Source organism: Theropithecus gelada, chromosome X (genome assembly GCF_003255815.1).
Source record: "Theropithecus gelada isolate Dixy chromosome X, Tgel_1.0, whole genome shotgun sequence".
Classification (NCBI taxonomy): Eukaryota; Metazoa; Chordata; class Mammalia; order Primates; family Cercopithecidae; genus Theropithecus; species Theropithecus gelada.
In genome coordinates, this window is record NC_037689.1 from 41,791,566 (window position 1) to 41,813,336 (window position 21,771).

General features: G+C 44.9%; 1 protein-coding gene across 9 annotated transcripts in view; it reads right to left on the minus strand.

Moving 5' to 3' along the window:
* Window positions 1–21,771, minus strand: part of MAP7D2 (MAP7 domain containing 2) — a 112,050-nt gene that overhangs the window by 55,948 nt on the left and 34,331 nt on the right. For all 9 annotated transcript variants that reach the window (XM_025372058.1, XM_025372057.1, XM_025372052.1 and 6 more), the window contains exons 2-3: window positions 2,865–2,942; window positions 1,547–1,710 (exon numbers count right to left, since the gene is read on the minus strand). In XM_025372058.1, the coding sequence (XP_025227843.1) occupies window positions 1,547–1,710; window positions 2,865–2,942 (242 nt within the window). The remainder of the gene's footprint in view (window positions 1–1,546; window positions 1,711–2,864; window positions 2,943–21,771) is intronic.

Here is a 21,771-nt window from a genome sequence, read left to right on the forward strand (position 1 = left end):
CAAGCTTTCAAAATGGAGACATCATGGAGGAAGAGGACAAGCTCTAAGTCATCAAGGAATGGAGGATAGGAAGAAAATGGTTGAGTCCAGCAACTCTTGACAAACACACAAGGGAGGAAGGAAGAAATCTGTCCCAAGTTACCAAAACAGCCTATTATATACACTGTGGCTTTTTCCCATCTACTGACTCTGTTTCATAAGCTTTTGTGAGTAGCTCCCTCTTGACCTTGCTTTAGCTAGGCTCAGCTGAAGTAACTAAACAGAATGTGACATTCCTGAGTGATTACTCTGTGCTAGGTGCTTTGCTGGCACTTTTACAAAAGTCACCTCTTTTAATTCCTGTAACTACCTCTGTTTTGGGCTAAGGAGACAGAGTTAGAGGGGCATGTGACTTGCCCCTGGCCACCAGCTGCTCAGTGGTAGAGCTGGCATTTGAGCTGACATTTGAACTGGGAGTAGATGAAGGCACAGCAATCAGACTGCAGCCAGTAACGGTGAACCATAGCTAAGACACTGGCTTAGACCTCATTTCCTAAGAGGAGGAAAGAAATGACCACGAAAGGGTGCTTCTTGGGCAAGATGGATCTGATTCTGTGTGTTTTCGTATGTGTTCTTTAAAAAAAAAACAAAAAACGAAGGGGTAAATATATATAAACAACCGTTCAGAGATTTTAAAAAATACTAAATTTGTACAAACATCTTTATATACTATAGTGTTGGAGATTACCAAACCTCTATATTGTTCATACTAAAAGATGAATCATTATACCTTATGAATAAAAAATTATCATCAACTGACATAAGGTTTTTATTACATCCTAAAAATATAATCGTGAAGAAAATCTATAATCCAAATATGCTTTCTAAATATATTTTCAAAATTTAGTAATAAAGAACTCTGTAGGGGTAATTATGTGCCATCTCTTTTTTAAAAGGTAACTGGAAAGAGCAATTAAAGTAAAGAACTACATTAAAATTTAAATATACTAGCATCTTGGTATTTGAGGGTAGACTAATTTGCCAGTAGCAACTGACAGGATCACAATGTTCTCAACCTCACAGCTCTTGTTCTGGCCTTGTGTCTGCCCTGGAGGCATGAACTCCCATCTGTAACCCTCAGATTCACACCACCCAGCCGCTATCCACAATCTCCTCTGAGTCTTTTTTTATTCCCCCATCTACTAGACCACCAGGGACCCTTTGAGTCTTAGAATCAGAAAAGGTTATGACTAGAAGAGGCATTGGAGACTGCCAAATCCAACCCTCTCACTTCACAGACACACAAATCAAGGCCCAGAGAAACCAACCAGTTTGCCCAAGATCACACAGCAAATTAACACCTGAGTTGAATGGGTAAGTCTCTGTGGTTCTATGTTGGTGCTGCTTCCAGTTTCATGTCATGCTGCTGAAAGAAGGCATGGGAGCCACCAAGGAGAAGGTGCACGGCAGGTCTCTTTCCTACCCCAGAGCTGGGCAGGATGCCCAGGCACTCTGAGCACCCTGCTGAGGGGGCTGGGAGGTGGCGGAGGGTGCACCTGGGCCTTACCTCCTCCTCCCGGAGCTTCTGTTTCCTTTTCTCTTCCACAGCAGCCCTCTTCTGGTCCTCCCGCTGCCGCTGCTCTTCCAGTTTTCGCCATCGCTCCTCCATTTGCTTTTCGTACTGGAGCTTGGCTCTTTTCTGTTTCTCCAGGATCTGTTGCTCCCGAGCAGCTGGGGAAGGAAAGCAGAAGAGAGGTGTCATTACCAGAGTACCCCATGCAGTTTGGATTAAGACCAAAAACATGGAAGCAAGAGCAGAGCCCTAAAAAGAGCCTGGTAGGATCCTAGGATGCACTGATTGAGATAAAGGGTTCTGGTACCTCCGCCACTAGCTGGGTAACCCTAAGCATGTTAGCTAGATCATACCTCTGCCTCGGTTTCCTCCTCTACAATGTGGGGACAGTCATGTTTGCCACATCACAGTGTTGTGAAGATCGAACAAGATGATGACCGTGAAGCACACAGTAAGTGCCTTCCGACGTGGGAGCTATGACTATGACGGCTATCATTAAGTCAAACTTGTGCACAATGGCTAAACTATATGCTAGGTTGAGCAATGATGCTTATAAGGGTATGCTCATTCAAAAGCAGGTTAACTGTGTGTGCACCAAGCACCAGACATTGAGCTAGGTCGGGGGTAAAACACATGAATAAAATTTGCCTTACCCTCAAGGCATTTACTAAGGGGCCCTTAATTCCACCTAGCCAAGACAGGGAAGGGTTCCCTGGAGGAGGCAATGCTTGTACCGACCAGCAGGAGGCAGTGAAGAAGAGAAGAACCTGAAAGCTCCTCATTTGTCTCAATGCAGTGGGGAAACGCTATCTCCCTCAGCATCCTGTGAAGAACACTCTGCACTAATCTGTCTACAACCTGCAAGAGGCAAGACAGCCTTTCTCAACCAGGGCCTTCTGTCCTAAAATACAGAATGACTCAAGTGCTGATTTTCTCAGTTCTGCTGAGGATGGCCCTTTTAGATCCCCAAGAGAGAACCTGAGGGAGTGTACACAGTTGACACTTGAAGGTGTTAGGACTTCCTTAGGTCAGGGACAGCGACTGTTTCTCTTTCTTCAATATCATATCTGCAGACCCTAACACAGTGGCTAGAACACAGCAGAGGTTCAATGTTTGCCGAGTGAACTGTTCTGAGAATTACCTATTTGTGAACATGCCAGTTGCAGAGTAGGTTCACCCCTGATTCTTCATGTTCATCTAGCAATTGTCCTAGTTCTCTTCCCATTCATTCACAAATTTCTAAGACTCTTCAGAAGAGACACCGCCATATCTCCACTCCCTTGGACCGAAATAGCTAAAGTACATAACTTACCCAGACATTTTTCTCTTTCTTCTCGTCTTTCTTTGGCCAATCTCTGCCTCTCATCTGATTTCAAAAATCCCTCCATGCCTACAAAGGAGAAAACTAGATGATGTTTCAGTTCTTCACTCTTTCCCTATCTGCTAAGTACTATAAGCAACTGGGCACAGCACCTGAGTCTGACTGCATGCACATATCATCCATCCCCATTATTTCAACCAAAGGAGGTCCAATCTGTCACTCTCCATGACACACACAGCCAAGGGGCAGCAGCTACCACTTTCGCATGCACCTGCCAAGCTGTCCTGTAGTTGGGCCAACATCAGCCCCAGAGGACAAAGCCCCTTTCCTAATCCTTTGCCCCTAGGCAGACAAGGGGTCAGAAAGTACAGTAAGTGACAGAGAGGCCTGGCAGTGTGCAGAGAAGCCCACTAGGCCTCGTCTAGTCAGGCTCCCAGGCCTGAAGCAGGACCACCTGGGAGAGAGGAGAAGCACAAAAATGGACAAAATTTTGAATACTGTTCATTACACAGACACTGAACATTTTACTATATATATATATATATATATATTTTTTTTTTTTTTTAAGACAAAGTCTCACTCTGTCGCCCAGGTTAGAATGCAGTGGAGCAACCTCAGCTCACTGCAGCCTCTGCCTCCCAGGTTCAAGCGATTCTTCTGCCTCAGCCTCTCGAGTAGCTGGGATTACAGGTGCGTGCAACCACGTATGGCTAATTTTTGTATTTTTAGTAGAGACAGGGTTTCATCATGTTGGCCAGGCTGGTCTCAAACTCCTGACCTCAGGTGATCCGCCCACCTTGGCCTCCCAAAGTGCTGGGATTACAGGCGTGAGCCACCGTGCCCGGCCTACTTTCTGAAAGGAGCCAACATATGAGCTCCTTGGGTGAGTACCATGAAAGACAACACTCAAGTTCAATTTTGGTTCTGCCAAGTTTGTGCCAATGTCAATCTTAGTATCTTAGAATCATCCAAATATCTACAACAAATAAGATGGAACAAATGACAACTTCCCCCAAAATGTCTGAGAAATATCCCGGAAGCTTTTCATCTCCAACCAACAACCCCTGCAGAACCCTAAAGGGCTTTCTAAAGATTAAATGGATCTTCATGGTCATTTTAGGATTAGAAATAACTGCACTCTGTTACAACTGGACCCAGTGTATTATCTATATAATATTTAAGCACACCATTCTGTATAAGTCAGTTTTCATGTTAATATAACCAGGTTCACTTCACCAGCATCTGTGCCTTCCTCTCTGGGAGCATCACAAGCTGGCATCATAGTGTGCCTTGCTGCCACAGCAACCTGTGCTTCTTCTAAGGAGGTTCCTGCTGCTGTTCAGGAGGGAGGCCTGAAGGCCTCGCCCACAGTGTAGGCAGTGGGAATGAGGAAGGGGGATGGCATGACAAACACTGGATTGTCATGATTCCCCACTTACATCTGGTTTTGCAGCCTAGATTACATATCAGGGATATTAAAATGAGATAAGTACTAGAAAAATCCAAGTGCCATTCTCCATTTTGGTTTTAGTCATCTCTTAATCATTATGACACTATCAACAATATAAATGTCATCAAAAATTTAAAGGCCAACTCCTCAGCTCATTCCAGCCACCCCCCAATCTGACCCCAAACTCTTTTCCCAACTTCACCTCAGCACTGCCCTTTCTCCCATGCACCTTCTAGCTCATGCCATCCCTTATTCTACCCTGCTCCACCTGTTTAAACCCTGCCTATCTTCAAGACCCCCACAGTCCCCCAGCCCTGTGATGCTCTGTGCTCCCACATGGTTTGAGGACTCTTACTCTGCTCTCTCTGTAACTCAGTCTCCCCTGGTGTGTTTCAGAGCCATGTGTGGCTGATGCAACTCTGGGTCTATATAGCTCCGGCCACTGTCCCCCTACATGGTGGCCCCAACACATGCACACAATGCTCAGAGGCAGGTGTGAAGTTGTGGAAGGGGAACAACATAGAAAGTCAGGTTTCTTTTTTCTCTAAACACAGTCAGGTTCTAGTGTCTACCTCAAGAGTCTGATTAATAAGAATTAGTTCTGTGTGAAAAGTTATAAAGAAAAGCCTAGACAGATGCTCTCATCGGCACCTACACAAACTCACCCACCCACGCAGGGCTTGAACCTAGCTCTGTACCACCCATGCTGCCCTCTAGGTGTTCATGGGCCTGCTCCATATCTAAAGTAAGCCTGAAAATGGCTGAAAGCGCTCTTCAAACAGAGGGAAAAAAGAAAAACAGAGAAGAAAAAGGGCCAAACACACTTGAAACTTCCCACATTACCTTGAGGCTTTACAGAGGCTGCTTGTTCCACAGACATCCATGATTTTAGGCTGCCCTCTCATGGACACACATGAGAGTCACACCTTCAAATCACCTTTCCAGAAAATCTTTATTACCATGTTCACAGTCATCACCAGCATCATCATAATAAGAGGTAATAATTGAGCAGCTACCAAGGACAAAGTGCACTGCTCAGACTTTCTCAGCCCAACCACCCTATGACGACAGAGGCGCTGTAATGATCCTTGTCTTACAGGTGTAGAAACAGAGGCACTTGAAGTCAGATTCCAATGCAAGAAACTGACTTCAGGACCCACTTTAAAAAACATTAATTTTTTTTTTCTAATCTCTCACATCTGGCTGAAAGGACCCACATTCTTAGTTACCGCTTTTCTGTGCTGCTTCCCTGGCACAGGAAGAAATGTAACACCTTGGTCTTAGTGTTGTAACCCAGTGATGCATGCAGAGAACAAATCCTAACCTGGCCCCAAGAATGAGCCTGCAAATCTAAAGAGAAGTCGAGTGTGACTCATTCGAGAAGTATGAAGTAAGCAGTACTGTGAGCCAAGTGCTGGCCCAGCTGGACACAGATGTGGCCACTGTCCAGGCAGGCTAATTAGCAGCTTCCTCCTCACACTAGTGGTTTGAAAATGTTTGCTCAGCAATGTTTTAGGGCTGATGCTGGGTGGGGAAGGGGTTACAGAGCACCTTGGGGGAAGCTGTAAGGTCTCTCCTTGCTCGTGCCACAATGCATGGCCATCTCTTTCTTTTTAAAATTCAGCTTTGTCCCACTGAAAGGGGTGGAGTGACTCAAACAGCCCAACATGGGCAATGTGGAATCTCTGTATTGTCCATTCGGTAGCCATGAGCTATACATGGCTATTTAAATTTCATATCAAAATTAAGTAGTTACAGTTCAGTTCTTTAGTCACACTGGGCACACTTCAGGCACTTAATAGCCACATGTGGCTGGCGGTTACTACCCTGCAGAAGCCTGGCAGCTCCCTCCTGTGATTCTCTCTCTGCACATCTAGCTGCTCTGGGGCACATGTGGATAAGGAGGTCTAAGTTCAGTCAGAATTGAGATTTACTGGATGAGTGAGGTTTCTTCCACACAGCATTTGCTTCTTCTGCTTAATTGCTGAGCAAACATTTTGAGAATATCCATTCCAAGAGAAGCCAAATAACTCATCTCCAGCTTCCACCTTCCGACTCTATGTTTTTCCCAAAGGCTGTCGAAAAGCCCTTGAGCTCATTCCGAGGTAAGGAGGGCTGGAGCACAAACCACAGCCTCTAACAAATAAACCAGTTATTACCAAAACACAGCCAGATTTAAATCAGAGGAACTGAGGTAGATTACTGTGAACACTAACACCAGGAGACGCCCTCTAAAGGCACAGTGTATCCAAGAAGTAATGCTTGATATGGTTTGGCTCTGTGTCCCCACCCAAATCTCATCTTGAATTGTATTCCCATAATTCCCAGGTGTTGTGGGAGGGACCTGGTGGGAGATAAACTGAATCATGCGGGCAGTTTCCCCCATACTGTTCTCATGGTAGTGAATAAGTCTCATGAGATCTGATGGTTTTATTTCCGCTTTTGCATCTTCCTCATTTTCTCTTGCCGCCGCCATGTAAGAAATGCCTTTCGCCTCCCTCCATGATTCTGAGGCCTCCCCAGCCATTTGCAACTGTAAGTCCAATTAAACCTCCTTTTCTTCCTAGTCTTGGATATGTCTTTATCAGCAGCATGAAAACAGACTAATACAGCGCTGAATTCAGTTCCAAAAGGAAGTCTTTCTGTATGGCCTGAAATCCTAAAATGTCTAACTTTCCCACCCAATCATCCTTTGTCCATGTGCCCTATTTGTGTGCATTTATCATAATTTTTAAAAATATTTTTGAGACACGGTATCACTCTGTTGGTTGCCCAAACTGGAGCACAGTGGCACGATCATGGCTCACTACAGCCTCCAACTCCTGGGCTTCAGTGATCCTCCCACCTCAGCCTCCCATGTAGCTGGAACCACAGGTATGTACCACCATGCCTGGCTAATTTTTTTATTTTTCAGTAGAGACAAGGTTTCCCTATGTTGCCCAGGCTGATGTTGGAACTCCTAGGCTAAAGCAATCCTCCTGCCTCAGCCTCTTAAAGTGCTGAGATTATAGGCATAAGCCACAGTCTATAGCCATCTCTTTCTTTTTTTAAACCAGGGACCCAATTTTACCTTTGACCTCCATAAGAACTGATGGAGAACAGATCCATGCCTGCATGCTTGCCAGGGGTTGAGAGGGTAGGGGTGGGAGGGAAGTGGATGTCTATAAAAGGTATCATGAAATGCACTCTATCTTGATTGTATCAGTGGTAACATCTTAGTTGTGATACTGTTCTATAGTTTTGTAAGATATTACCATTGGGGGAAACCAGATAAAGGGGACATGGGCTCTCTCCGTAATTTTTATTTTTATTTTTTTTTTTGAGACAGGGTTTCACTCTGTCACCCAGGCTGGAGTGTAGTGGCACAATCAGCTCACTGCAGCCTCAAACTCCTGGGCCCAAGTGATCCTCTCACCTCAGCCTCCCATGTAGCTGGGACTACAGGCATGTGTCACCATGCTCGGCTTTTTCTTTTCCTTTTTTTTTTTTTTGAGACGGAGTCTCGCTCTGTCATCCAGGCTGGAGTGCAGTGGTGTGATCTCGACTCACTGCAACCTCTGCCTCCCAGGTTCAAGCAATTCTCCTGCCTCAGCCTCCTGAGGAGCTGGGACTACAGGCATGCGCCACCACTTCTGGTTAACTTTTGTATTTTTAGTAGAGACGGGGTTTCACCATGTTGGTCATGCTGGTCTCAAACTCCTGACCTCGTAATCTGCCCGTCTCGGCCTCCCAAAGTGCTGGGATTAAAGGCGTGAGCCACTGTGCCTGGCCTCGGCTATTTTTTTCTTATTTATTTATTTATTTATTTGTAGAGATGCAGTCTCACTATGTTCCCTAGGCTGATCTTGAACTCCTGGCCTCAAGCGGTCCTCCTGCCTCAGCCTCCCAAAATGTTGGGATTACAGGCATGAGCCACTGCACTCAGCCTGTAATATTTCTTATAACTGCATGTGGATTGACAATGACCTCAAAATAGAAAAGTTTAATTATTTTTTTAAAAAATCTGGCCCAAATGTGAAGCCCTGGGAAGGACCTAAAGGGGATACTCTCTCAGAGATACCCTACCCAGGAGAAGGACAAAGAGCACCCATGTCAGAGCCACCCCTTCCCCACTGTTGATGCAGTAATGCTTCCCAGGGCAAAAGAATTCAGGCAAACTTGCAACTCTGAAACAGAGGTCTTTTCCTGGGCAATTAAGTCCTACAAAAAAATTGGAAGAAAACAGGGATATTGAGCAGCCAAACAACTATTTTATGTTAAAAGAAAAGCATAAAATCTCATACTTGACTGAGATCCTATTATCCCTGGGCTGCAGGAACACATTTTTAAAAATGAATTTTAAAATGAATTTTATTAGCTTGACTCTCCTATAGAATATTAATGACCTGATATTAGTCAATTATTCATGGTACCGTTAAGAACCATTATCAAAATACAAAGTTTTAAAGGAAAGCCAGCTGTGTTCAACTTTGAAAAATTAATCACATAAAACGAATTTTAAAATAATCTTTCCAATCACACTCAGATTTGTGCAACTGCAATGTCCAGAAAAAAAAGGGAAGGAGGAATGAAGAGCTCATCCAATAGGAAATACAACGAAGGATCCTCACCTCCTCTGGGGAGCCATCCTGATCCCTTCACGGGGTTGCCAGGCATCCTCTGCTCTGTGGACTCACAGGCAGTTTCCCACCTTAGTGGTCACTCTTGATTGCACTGTGATGATCTGTTTAAGCACGTGGAGACCACTGCTTCTCAACTTTGGCTATACAATGGAATCACCTGGAGAGCTTTCAAAACTACAGATGCCTGGGTCTCCCTTCAGATTCTGATCTAGTCAGTCTTAGGTGTGGTTAGGCACTGTTGCTTTAAAAGCTCCGCATGTGATTCTAATGTGCATCCAGGCCTGACAACTGTCCTAGCCCACTGCTCGCCACACTTGAGCATGCATCAGAACTACCTGGAGGGCTTGTGAAAATGGACTGCTGGACATCACCTCCAGAGCTTCTGATGGAGTAAGTCTGGGGTGAGCCAGAGAATCTGCCTTTCTAACAAGCTTTCAGGTGAGGCTGACACTCCTGGTCCAGGGCCCACACCTTGAGAACCGGTGTTCTAGATTATGGTGATTCTACAGGGCAGGGCCCTCCCTGTGGCTACTCTCTGTATGACAGAGCTCAGCAGAGTGGGCCCCAAAACAGTCTGCAGAAGGAATGACTGATCACCTGCCACATTCCTCCACAGTGTTTACCTTTACCAAGGTTGTTACTGCCCTACATGCTATTGTCTAGGTTTTTTTTTTTTTTTTTTTTTTTCCATGGGGGTGGAAGGCAGGGGCAGGGAGACTGGGTCTTGCTATGCTGCCCCTGGCTGATCTTTAACTCCTGGCCTCAAGCAATCCTCCTGCCTTAGCTCTCTAGTCGCTGTGATTACAGGTGTGCACCACCTGGCCAGGCTTTGGGTCTTTTCATTTGACCCTTGTCCTCTAAGCTCTTGTCTTATCTCTGAATCTCTGGCACCCTAAAGATTGGGAGGGACTCAAAAAGTTGCTGAATCAAAGGGCCACGAATATTATGTCCCATTGATGGAAACCTCCCCATTTGCAGAATATTTTAACTTCACATCGGAAGTGTCTATAAAAACAACCAACATTTTAAGGCATCTTTGTACCCATTATTCTGCTAGAGTTGTGGAAGGAATACAAGGGTAAAGAAAGGAAGGCGCAGGCCGGGCGCGGTGGCTCAAGCCTGTAATCCCAGCACTTTGGGAGGCCGAGACGGGCGGATCACGAGGTCAGGAGTTCGAGACCATCCTGGCTAACACGGTGAAACCCCGTCTCTACTAAAAAATACAAAAAACTAGCCGGGCGAGGTGGCAGGCGCCTGTAGTCCCAGCTACTCGGGAGGCTGAGGCAGGAGAATGGCGTAAAAACCCGGGAGGCGGAGCTTGCAGTGAGCTGAGATCCGGCCACTGCACTCCAGCCTGGGCGACACAGCGAGACTCCGTCTCAAAAAAAAAAAAAAAAAAAAAAGAAAGGAAGGCGCTGCATGAGCTGCTCCCCATAACCCCACCCCCAACACACACACACAGATTAATCTTTCCATTGAATTCCATCAGTGCTCTGATTCTCACAGACCTTTTTCCTCTTTACTTCACATTCGGGTCCTTCCCTCTCTCATTCACCACCCTCAGGCACAGGAAACTCCATCCTCCCGAAGCCCTCTCTCACCAACCCTCCCTTTCCAATCCATCCATCAGGATACAAGCTTCTTAAGGGCAGAGCTATGTCCCATGTCTTCTTGTAGCCCCCAAAGGGCCTAGCACAGTGTTTTGTGCACAGTAAGCACTCAAGAAATGTCAAGTTCATGAAGGGAAGCAGTAACATATACTCAGCACCTCAGTTTTTGTTCTGTCTTGGCCTCCAGGAGATTGGAGGATCCCACCCACGTTGAGGGTAGATCTTCCCCCACCTAGTCCACTCAGACTCACACACCAATTTCCTCTGGAAACACCCTCACAGACACACTCAAAAATAACGCTTTACCAGTTCTCTAGGTATTCCCCAATCCAGTCAAGTTGACACTAAAAAATTAACCATCACACTGGATAAATATAATATGGCATTATACATCCATACAATGAAATACTGTTCAGCCATAAAAAAGGAACAAAGGGGATGGGAGACATTGTGAAAGACTACTAACGGGTTCAAGATTTCTTTTGGGAGTGATGAAAATGTGATGGTATTTTAGGCAGTGGTGACAGTTTCACAACATTGTGAATGTACAAAATGCCACCAGATTACACTTCAAAATGATTAATGTTATTGTTAGTAAATTATATTGCAATAAAAAAAAGTGTAGTGCTCCCCCACCACCCCGAAAAAAAGCAAAATACCAAAAGCCACATCAGGGAGTGTTCCACAACAAGGCTTAAAATCCAGAGCCTAGTTGATCCTATATGTGGCCTTCTCCCAAATCTCCTAGGTTAACTGATTTTCCTTTCCATCCCAAATATCCAGATGATCTATCCGGTTCCAAAGGCAAACGTATGTGGCACATCTGAGTATGTAAAAATCAGATATATTTCTATAAAGTGTCTTTGTCACACAATCCCAACAGTTTTGTTATTAATTATAGTTTGTAAAACTGGGAAGCAAAAATAAATGTTGGCAAGTTGGAAGAAAAATGAGTGTTTATTTTTAAAAGCGGATGAAAAAAACCGCCAATAAATGATAAATGTGTTGTGATAAACAGTTGCGTGATGGTTACATGAAATGTGTGGGAAGAACTTCCCATATAATAAATGCTCATTAAATGGTGCTGGCCATTATTTTTAGGGGGGTTCTTTTCTTTTTTTTTTGAGACGGAGTCTCGCTCTGTCGCCCAGGCTGGAGTGCACTGATACGATCTCGGCTCACTGCAAGCTCTGCCTCCCGGGTTCAGGCCATTCTCCTGCCTCAGCCTCCCAAGTAGCTGGGACTACAGGCGCCTGCCACCAAGCCCGGCTAATTTTTTGTATTTTTAGTAGAGACGGGGTTCTTTTCTAGATTAAAGAAATGGGCCGGGTGTAGTGGCTCAGACCTGTAATCCCAGCACTTTGAGAGGCCGGGGCAGGCAGATCACCTGAGGTTGGGAGTTCGAGACCAATCTGACCAACATGGAGAAACCCCATCTCTACTAAAAATAGAAAAATTAGCTGGGGCCAGGTGCAGTGGCTCAAGCCTGTAATTCCAGCACTTCGGGAGGCCAAGACAGGCAGATCATGAGGTCAGGAGATCGAGACCATCCTGGCTAACACGGTGAAACCCCGTCTCTACTAAAAAAAATACAAAAAACTAGCCGGGCGAAGTGGCGGGCGCCTGTAGTCCCCGCTACTCGGGAGGCTGAGGCAGGAGAATGGTGTAAACCTGGGAGGCGAAGCTTGCAGTGAGCTGAGATCTGGCCACTGCACTCCAGTCTGGGCAACAGAGCGAGACTCCGTCTCAAAAAAAAAAAAAAAAAAAGAATAATTAGCTGGGCGTGGTGGTGCATGCCTGTAATCCCAGCTACTCAGGAGACTGAGGCAGCAGAATCACTTGAATCTGGGAGGCAGAGGTTGTGGTGAGCCGAGACTGCGCCATTGCACTCCAGCCTGGGCAACAAGAGTGAAACTCTGTCTCAAAAAAAAAAAAAAAAAAAGGAGACTTCAAAACATCAAGAGACCCACCCATCCAATGTCCTATTAAGTAGGAGGAGTCTAATTATCTCTCTGACTTTTAATCCAGTGTGATTTCTTCTGGACTCTGCTGCTCTCCTGGGAGAGGGGAGGTGGGGTCAGATTCAGATCAGTGAAACGGCAGGAGTTGGAAATTCTAGGCAAGGGTAATGATTTATGCAAAAATATGCTAGAAAATAATAAAGCCTGAAATCCAATTGAACTTTTCAATCTTCCAAGTGGGAACTGAAAATCAACTGACAGAATCTAGAACCTTTTTCATCATTGTAGGAGGGTATATTGTTTTTGTTCAGAAAGCATCACATACTTCCGCCTCATATTTTTCATTTAAAACCTCAAAACCAATTACAATCCCATAAGGTCACTAAACTTTCCATTTACATTTGTTTCAGTGTAGGGCTAAATCTCAATTCTCTCCATAACTCAGGATGACTACTTTAATGCAACAGACTTTCTGATGAAAACCAACAGCAAAATTGTGTAGTAACCTAATTTTTCTTCAAAATGAAATTCATAACCATTAAAAAAGGCACTCTAAGAACATCAACAAAACAACCCTTAACAGGGTTAAAATGAGGCCGGGCGTGGTGGCTTACTCCTGTAATCCCAGCACTTTGGGAGGCTGAGACAGGCGGATCACCTGAGGTCAGGAGTTCGAGACCAGCCTGGCCAACATGGTGAAACCCCGTCTCCACAAAAAATACAAAAAATTAGCTGGGCATGATGGCATGTGTTGTAGTCCCTGCTACTCAGGAGGCTGAGGCAGAAGAATCACTTGAACCTGGGAGATGGAGGTTGCAGTGAGCCAAGATCGTGCCACTGTACTCCAGCCTGGGTGACAGAGTGAGACTCCATCTCAAAACAAACAAACAAACAAAAACAGTGTTAAAATGAAGGCTTAATCAAATACCAGCACACAATGTGCAAAAAAAGAAAACCCTAAAAAGTCAATTTAATGTATGATTGGCACTTTCAAAATCCCAAATCATGAAATTTCAGGTGGAACAGCTCTGAGGCCCCATTCAACTAGAGATGAGACTGCTCCATCTCTCTCTCCACCAGAAAGAGAACTCTGTCTTTATGTTCTTGGCTTTCTCCATTCTACCCATCCAATATGAATCAGTTATTGGGCTTTCATTATACAGATGGAGAATGTATGTGTATATTTTTATAAAATATGCCCACTAAATTCCCACAGGTTTCCTTTTAAAACAGCTAATTGAATTACATTTTCCAGAAAAACGCAGACATGTAAGATTATTACTAAACAATTCAAATGATTCCTAAATGATTTTCTTAAATCACAATTGCACAGCTAAGAGAAGAGACATTTTCCCCACCAAATGTAGAACTGGGTGAAGCCCAAACAATACAAAGTGCATAGCACTTTGATGTCAAGGTCAAATAATAATAATTTGAAATGAATAATAATGAGAATGAATGCCCCCTACCCCCCCACTCCAAAACCTGGCATGTAACCATCACCTGGCATGTAACCTGGCATGTAACTTGGTTACCCTCTACCCCCCACTCCAAAACCTGGCATGTAACCAAAACCTGGCATGTAACCTGGCATGTAACCATCACCATTCTGCCACAAAATCCTCTACACAAGGTTATTGGAAGAAGGTACAACAGGAGTACTAGCTGAGCTCAGTGGCTCACACCTGTAATCCCAGAACTTTGGGAGGCCGAGGTGGGCGGATCACCTAAGGTCAGGAGTTTTGAGACCAGCCTGGCCAACATGGCAAAACCCCGTCTCTACTAAAAATATAAAAATTAGCCAGGTGTGGTGGCACACACCTGTAGTCCCAGCTACTCGAGAGAGGCTGAGGCATGAGAATTGCTTGAATCCGGGAGGTGGAGGTTGCCGTGAGCCAAAGTTGCGCCACTGCACTCCACCTTGGGCATCAGAATAACACTCTGTGAAAAAACAAACAAACAAACAAAACAACAAAATAAAACAGGAAAGTTCTGCAGTAACTGCTCTAAGCTTCCTCTTCTATAAAATGGAGATAAGAGTAGAACCTATCTTAGAGTGACAATTAAATGAGATATAGGCACTGCTTAACTGTATCCAGCACATAACAGGAGCTCAACAAATCTAGCTATTCTGCGTTGGCTATTCTAATGCACATGTTCCTATTTATTGCTCTCCACCTTCCACTATGGAGGTCCTCTGCACACACACCTGGAAACCTCAACCAGGCTACCTTTCCTAATGGGGGTGATAAGATAGAGTGTATTACAACACTGCCAGCGTAAAACTAGGGCGAGCATTCTTTTCCAACAAAAATTATACTAGAAACATGTATATGTCCTCTTGACTTCTCATCTTCTGCAAACAGTATATCAGTTATCAATCACTGTTCGCTTGTTTTTGTCTATACATGTAGACACATGCTCTTTTTTTTTTTTTTTTTTTTGAGACGGAGTCTCGCTCTTTTGCCCAGGCTGGAGTGCAGTGGCCGGATCTCAGCTCACTGCAAGCTCCGCCTCCTGGGTTCACGCCATTCTCCTGCCTCAGCCTCCCGAGTAGCTGGGACTACAGGCGCCCGCCACCTTGCCCGGCTAGTTTTTTGTATTTCTTAGTAGAGACGGGGTTTCACCGTGTTAGCCAGGATGGTCTCGATCTCCTGACCTCGTGATCCACCCGTCTCGGCCTCCCAAAGTGCTGGGATTACAGGCTTGAGCCACCGCGCCCGGCCTAGACACATGCTCTTTATAGTAGAAATGAGAGATCCTGTCTTCAGCAAGGTAAGTAATTTTTTATTTAAAAAGTGCATAGAGATGACATCTCACAAACACTAATTATGAAGGTGGTATATGATGATGCTATTCTTCTATATTCATACACATGTACTCAGCCGCCCCAGGAACTCCTGTGCCAGTAACTCAATCTAGTAAATAAGCTCCCCAGAACCAAAAGACAACATGCCAAGTTATAAATTTCAACTGTACCTGGTTTTGAGGACTGTACACATATTTGTGGACTAGACTGTCTTTTTCTAAAAACACGAGTTCCTAAGCACCTACTTCTGGCCAGGCATTATGCTCTACAAATATTATTTAATGCTCACAATAATCCTAGGAGGTGGGAAGCACCCCCATTTTATAGATGAGGAAATTGAGACTCAAGAGAGGTTAAGAAATTTGTCCAAAGTCACACAGCTATTAAGTAGCAAAGCATGAATTTGAGGCCAATCTGGTTGACTCTCAATAATGAGAGGGCCTAAAGGGAAGGAGCACTGACCTAGGGATCTAGATATCTAGAAAATGGTAGCTATTCCTACTGGGAAGCTCGAAGGATGATGCTAAGACAGAGGAGTGGGCTATGCCCAGCTCAGTCAAATCCCTGCTCAGCACACACTAAGTGTGACTTCTGGGGAAGTTTCTTAGCCTCACTTTTCTCATCTGTTAAACAGTGCCTGTGTCAAAGAGTAATATGGAGCTTAAAGAACAATATATGCAAAGCTCTTAGCACATATTAAATGCCTAATAAATATTAGCTAACAGTATTATCATCATTATTACTGGTTTAGATATGGCCCTTAAATGAGATATGTCCTGAGTATCCAGAAAGCATGAGTGTTCCTTCATCTCATTACCTGACCACCACCATGTCTACTACCACAGTCTAGAACCAGCCCCTGACCCTCCCTGATCTTTAATCCTTGCTTTCATATCAGCAATGTCTTCAGCTTGCCCCAAGCCTCCAGTGGGGGACCCATCGGATAGGCTGGGCCCCAAAAGTGTACATATTTGCCAAAACTAATCAAACAGTAGACTTAAAATTTGTGTATTGTAGTGTATGTAATTTATACCTATTTTAAAAGCTGTAACAACTACAGCAACAAACAGAAAAGGCAAAATTCAGTGCTGACCACCTGCCATATGTTATTAGTGCCCAAAGCTATGAAGAAAAACCCAAGAACTCCCAGGTAACCACATCCTCACTGTGGCCCTGTGAAGAAGTTGGGTGTACTTGGACTCCAAGGGCAGCATGGGAAATAGGAGGTATGCCCCATGCCAGGGCCAGCATGGGAACCGAAGTCACCTGCAAAGGCCCAGGGAGTGGCTGAAGTCAGGGCTCTGAAAGAGCATGGCAAAAAGCCCTAACCCTGCTGGCTACCAGAAGATAAGGAAATCTAAGAAGCTGGTTCCTTGGTCCTGAACTCTTCCTTGACAGCTGTTATCTTCCAGGGTACCTGTTAACCTGACTTTCTCATGCCTTTAACTGTCTCCAGTCTACATCAGATCCCAGTTACAAATGTCCCAAAGTCCTGGTTCTTTCTACAGCTACCAGTAAAACTGCCTCCATTGGATCGTCTCCCCATTCATAGATAAAGCTCAGCCCCCTCGGCCCTGAGAGCTTCTTCTTGGCTCCATCCATGTGGCCTGCCCAACTGTATCCCAGTCAAGAGACTGGGTAAATTCCTTAACATCTCAGAGGCTTAAGTTCCTCTTCTGTAAAACAGGAACATTACTGCCTACATCCCAAGGTTATGGGGTAGAGGCAAGACCCTGTGAAAATGTTTGGCATGCAGTATTCACAGTTGGCTCCTTTCCACTGATGACAGAAGAGAACACACACAAAACAAGTTGGGGCAGATGATCACTGGGCCCCAAATCCTGGAATCATTTCAGTCTTCCCAAGAACCCCATAAAACTCCTCCAGGAAACCCCCCACAACTTCCTAAGAGGTCGCAGTTTTCATTGTAAGGCTTTCTCTGCCAAGCTGATAGTTTGCTTAGAAGCTAAGATGAGCAAACTCAAAAGGTAGTGAAGGAAAACATAGGCTAGAAAAATTAAACTCAACTGATTATCTACTGAGCACCATGACACAAAGGTTAGCTCCCACCCTGGATCCTCATCTGGGAGGCAGGAATTACCTAGCTTTCTATGTTTCTACAATTATGTGTAATTTCAAAATAAGCCAATATGCACAGCATACTCTATTCACAGCATGATTTGCTAGTTAAAAGAAACCTATACAGCTAAGCTCAGGGCTCCCTAAGGTAATACGGGTGTCTCTATGCTGAGGTCTGTCCTCCCAGCCTTCTTCCCTGTGTGGTGGTTGCAAGATCATGTCTCCTCTACCTTCATGCTCTCCTTTCTGTGTAATTCTGGTCATCACAGTTTTTTGTGCATGCCTGTTCTTCAACAACAAGAATGTGGATTCTGCCCATCCTATACAAGGTGATCCCAAAAAACCAACAAGCAAATGGGGCTAGAATGAGATAAGGGAGTAAACATGGACAGGGCAGCAAGGGCAGAGTTTTCTACCATAGACAGGGTGAGTAGGTCTGGGCATCTGAACTTGGCCTCAGGTCCTTTAGAGATGGAGAGGCTCTGACACACAGGGCTTTTGCGTGAGCTTCTGGAGTCTCACCTGATACAGGGCTCCAATCACACAGACAAAATAACCCTTGAAGAGCAGCTCCACATCCCCCAGCAAGTACAGAGAGGGCAGCTGAGTACAGTGCCTGGGAGCAGGGGCTCCAGAGCCAGGTAGCCTAGGTTCTAATCCCATGGAGATCACGCCCACTCACTGGATCACTAGGAGCATTAATTGAGAGGGAAAGGATGCAAACAGGGGGAAGGAAAGAGGGAACTGCTCAGTACACTATGTGCTACACAAGCACTGCTCAATAAATGTCAGGCATCATTATTCCTCAGCCTAAACCAGCCAGTATTTTCCTGTAATGGTGGGGCAGAGGCTGGCTGTCAGGTTACACATAAGGAGAAGTGGTTGCTCAATGAGGGTTGTGTCATGTGAAAATACAAGCTCCCAACTCACCAATCCAAGACAAGACTCAGAAAGGCCTTGAGCTTCTGGAAAGAGGGCCAAGACACGGGGATAAATTACTTATTTGCTTTTTCTCAGCAACAAAGCACAAGAAACATACAAATATCTCTTTTAAACTGTGGACAGAACCCAGCAGGTAACGACTGATAAAGAGAAATTACCTGTGGAGTTTCCAGTATTAGCAATGTCATTTGATTTCTATTCATGGTGATGTGTATGTGTGTTTAATAACATGAAAGTAAAAAGTGTAAAAGAGTCTCATCCTTCCTATAGGAGATAGCTATAAAGAACAAAAGAAGGGATGGATGGAAGGAAGGGAGGGAGGGAGGGAGGGAGGGAGGGAGGGGAAGGAAGGGAGGGAGGGAGGGAGGGAGGGAGGGAGGGAGGGGAAGGAAGGAAGGAAGGAAGGAGAAGGAAAAGGAAGGAGAAGGAAAAAGAAAGAAAGAAAGGAAGAAAGAAAAGAAAAAGAAAGAAAGAAAGAAAGAAAGAGACAGAGAGAGAGAGAGAGAAAGAGAGAGAGAGAGAGAAAGAAAGAAAGATAGATCCCAAAGGCTCACCAGAGACCTTTCCAGTCAATCTCCATGGCACTCCTCGCCCAGATGCCCATAAGGTCCCAAGTCCCTACCACAGGACAAGCTGCGCTCTTGAGTATGAGTAAGCCAACTGCAAGCTCTTTGTCTCAAGCTGATTATTTTGTCCTCATTCCTTGTTTCTGCTTCTGCACAATGACATGTATGTGGTTGTTTGGGGTCCCTCCATCCTCAATGTTACAGGGTTAACAGGATCCTTCAGAACCCTTCCCTGAGGACAGCCCCTTCTTCCTAGGATGACAACTCTTCCTTGGCCATCTCACTGGGCATCAGATCTGATTTTTTTTTTTTTTTTTTTTTTTGAGACAGTCTCACTCAGTTGCCTAGGCTGGAATGCAGTGGCACAATCCTAGCTCACTGTAACCTCTGCCTCCTGGGATCAAGGGATTCTTGCGCCTCAGCCTCCTGAGTAGCTGGGATTACAGGTGTGCGCCACCACGCTCAGTTTTTTTGTATTTTTAGTAGAGACGAAGTTTCACCACGTTATCCAGGCTGGTCTCGAACTTCTGACCTTAGGTGATCGGCCTGCCTCAAAGTCCCAAAGTACCGGGATTACAGGCATAACCCACCGTGCCCGGCCCAGATCTGAACTTTAATCACTGCTGAGTACAAACCATCCAATGTGAACTCCTTGCTCTCCTAGCCCTGCTATTCCAATTCAGCTCATGGCAATTCCAGCCCATAGAAGAGATGGTCCCAGTTATGCCACTGAGTCCAGAGGCCACTGACAAGGCTACTGAAGGGCAATGCAAGTCATTAGGGCAGTGCTTAGGCCTGCTCCTACCACCAGTTGGCTTCTGTTTCAAGAGGATTCCTTAGTTTTAAAACAAAATACAAAGGAGAAATAAAGGGGCTAGGAAAAAAAAAAATCACTATTTTGGCCTGGGAGTGGTGGCTCATGCCTGTATTCCCAGTGCTTAGGAAGAAAGTGGGAGGACTGTTTGAGGCCAGGAGTTCAAGACCAGACTGGGCAACATACCAAGACCCTGTCTCTACAAAAAAATTTTAAAAATTAGAGAGAAAAACTATTGGTATTAGAACAATTGGGAGACATGTTAAGAATGACTTTGAAAGTTAGAACCCCTGTTCCATTTCCGTTTGTCTCTGAAAAACATGCCCAGCAGAGTTACCCCCATCCTAAGCTTACAGATCTGTGCATCTGGCATCCTCAGCCCAGCCACAACATAATTCTTAAACAAGAACAATCTTCAAGGGCACTTTGAGGCCCTGAGGAAACAGCTTCTGGGCACAAATAGATTATTATTTTTTTACTTTTTTTGAGACAGAATCTCGCACTGTTGTCTGGGCTGGAGTGCAATGGCGCGATCTCGGCTCACTGCAACCTCCGCCTCCTGGGTTCACGCCATTATTCTGCCTCAGCCTCCCAAGTAGCTGGGATTACAGGTGCAGACCACCACACCCAGCTAATTTTTTGTACTTTTAGTAGAGACGGGGTTTCACTATATTGACCAGACTGGTCTCGAACTCCTGACCTTGTGATCTGCCCGCCTCAGCCTCCCAAAGTGCTGGGATTACAGGCATGAGCCACTGCGCCCGGCCACAAATAGATTATTTTTAAACCACAAAAGCAGAGTACAATGTGTACCACCATTCAACATTGTTCAGGGCAGTCTGGTTGGCCTTTTAAACAGCCTCACAGTTATCTCTAGCTTGTCAATTAAATTTACCTCTATCTCACCCACCTCCAGCCTCTAACTGCATCCCTGCTAAAACCCTCTTTGGAAAACAAAAGAACCATGAATCTTCAAGTTCAATTTATTACTGCCAGTAGTTAAAAGTTTATTTTGAAAATAATAAAACTACAGATTATGATACAAAAGAAAAGGTAAATCATGGAACTGAGTATTTGGTTCTGGGAAAGATTTGTGAAAAGTAAAACAACGAGGCCTTCAGGGGAGAATTCCCAAGATTTATGGACACGTACAAGCTTTTCTTTTGGCTGCTCCACAGAAAAGGACACTGCCATTCCAAAATAACACATAGGAAAAGTGCTTTTCCCATATGCACTACAGGTATGCCTGAGTATGGATGGTACCTAGGCTGTTGTGGCTGTCACTATTTCTTCCCCTTTCATTTTAGGAAGATAAAAATAAATGACGTATGCATTTTCAAATCCTGTGTGTTGCCATTCACCCGCAAAAACAATCATCAAAGAACAGCGATATGCTGTTTCTATTTAAGCATGCTAGCACAGCACAGCAATCGGGTTTTGGATTTACATTATTTTAAGTTAGCCAAACTGTCATACTTAAAGGTCAATACATACATTTCTATTACAGCTGACTGAAAACTAATGCTTCAGATGACCACTGCCTTTAAAAATAGCAAGCTACACAATCCTTACACTCTAATACTGTGGTTCTCAACCAGGGGAGATTGTGTACCCCGGTACTTGGCAAAGTCTGGAGATATTTTGAGATTCCAAAATATCTCCAGGGGAGGTGCTACTGGCATCTAGTGGGTATAGGTCAGGGATGCTGCTAAACATTCTACAGTGCACAGGACAACCCTCAGCCTCAAACAAGAATCATCCAGCCCTTGGCTCACGCCTGTAATCCCAGCACTTTGGGAGGCCGAGACAGGCAGATCATGAGGTCAGGAGATCGAGACTATCCTGGCTAACATGGTGAAACCCCGTCTCTACTAAAAAATACAAAAAACTAGCCGGGCGAGGTGGCGGGCGCCTGTAGTCCCAGCTACTCCAGAGGCTGAGGTAGGAAAATGGTGTAAACCCGGGAGGCAGAGTTTGCAGTGAGCTGAGATCCGGCCACTGCACTCCAGCCTGGGCGACAGAGCGAGCCTCCGTCTCAAAAAAAA